Genomic DNA, 1,534 nt, shown 5'->3' with positions numbered 1-1,534 from the left:
TTGAATATGCCGCGAGCACGAACTCAGGTGATTCAACGTTCCAGCGGTGAGCTGCTCTGTGCCACTGCCTTAAATAGCAGCTGGGGAAATCAGCCAGATCAGCCGCAGGTGGACACCATCACACGGGTGCGTGGGCCAAGAGCGAGAGCCCGTAACGAGCTCCACCCAGGCAGAGAGGAGGAGGAGAGACAAAGAAAACCAAAACGAACAATAACAAAACCTGTAGCCAGCGTGGGCCAACCAGAGAGACACGGGGACCATCACAACCTGTCTGTCATCAGCAACCATGTCATGTTCAAAATCACTTAAAATGACCTTTACAGTATTCCACCTTCTGATGCTCAGTTTGAACCTCAGTATGTGATCTTTACCATGTCTACATTTGATTGCTTAATTGGATTAGTTCACAAGCAGCTAAAGAGGTGCACTGGTAATGAAGTTACCAGTGAGTGTATAGTGCTGTAATATAGTCAGATTACTGTGTAAATATAAGTGAGGAAAATTGGTGTTGTTGAAATAAAAGTTGATAAGAATATAATCGGTTAGGGAAAGAGAGCTTGTATGTGACATTGTTGATACAGAACAAGCTCAAGAGTGTATTTTCTCCTTTTTTTTCCCCATTTGCATGTCTCATTCTCTCATTCTCCCAGTGGCCCACTAGCATTTTTCTGTCTTTATTTTTAGCTTCATCTCAGAGTATGATAGCTGGTGCGATGTGACAGAAGTCCTCCCCACACACACACAAGATACATCAGGGTAGTAGAATAATATGTACCAAATACTGATAAACAAAGGCAAGTGTCATGGATTTCAGCGTAGCCTGGTGCAACATGTGGCCTGCAAATGGGCTTTATGGCCAATCACGTTTACAGCCAGTGGGGATTTCCTGTCACAGTGGAGAGCTGCACTGACGTGTAAAGCCACAGAGATTACCCTTTCCAGCAGCAGGATTTTTGGAGGCTGCAGACGGGGGTACATGCTTTCTATGCTCACACTACACGTGACGTACTGTATATTATGTAATTATTTTCTAAAGCATGAGCATTTCTTATTTTTATCTTTTCAGTGTATATTGATGTTGTAGAAAACAAATGTCATTTCTAAAAGACCCCAAAAAGCCCAAACCTTTGTTTTTGTAACATAGTGTTATACTTCAGAGATCTATTCAGAAATCTCGTTATTTGTTATTTATTGAGAAACATTTTTGCAGCTTTTTCTTGGGTCCAATCTTATATGTGCAAGCAGATTGTGATGTTGACTAGAATTAAGTTGGACTAAAAATACCTTGCAATTATTTCTGTTTTTGTTTCTTCTGGCTTTTTTTTTTTTTATCCCTAATTGCAATGGGTGTCTTATTTATTTTGTCACTTCTTATTTTCCCTGTGTCTTGTGTGTGTGTGTGTCTGAAGCATATTACTGAAGCAAACTAACCTGGGCACTGTCTTATCTTCACAGGGCATCAATATTGTGGGGCCCAGTAATGTAGAGCCCCCGCCTCAGCCTCCTCCTCCAGCCATGTACCAGCTGGATATTG

The 1,534-nt window shown here is 41.7% G+C and overlaps 1 protein-coding gene across 1 annotated transcript in view; it reads left to right on the top strand.

Annotated features, from left to right (window-relative positions):
* The window catches only part of LOC102204155 (multiple C2 and transmembrane domain-containing protein 1), a 52,817-nt gene that overhangs the window by 44,495 nt on the left and 6,788 nt on the right, over positions 1-1,534 (top strand). Inside the window, exon 2 of the mRNA XM_005722419.1 lies at positions 1,456-1,523. Coding sequence (XP_005722476.1) covers positions 1,456-1,523 — 68 coding nt within the window. The remainder of the gene's footprint in view (positions 1-1,455; positions 1,524-1,534) is intronic.

Source organism: Pundamilia nyererei, unplaced genomic scaffold, assembly GCF_000239375.1.
Source record: "Pundamilia nyererei isolate P.nyererei 1_Seehausen unplaced genomic scaffold, PunNye1.0 scaffold00006, whole genome shotgun sequence".
Taxonomy (NCBI): domain Eukaryota; kingdom Metazoa; phylum Chordata; class Actinopteri; order Cichliformes; family Cichlidae; genus Pundamilia; species Pundamilia nyererei.
Note: the sequence above shows the minus strand (reverse complement) of the source record. Positions and strands in the feature narration are given on the sequence as shown.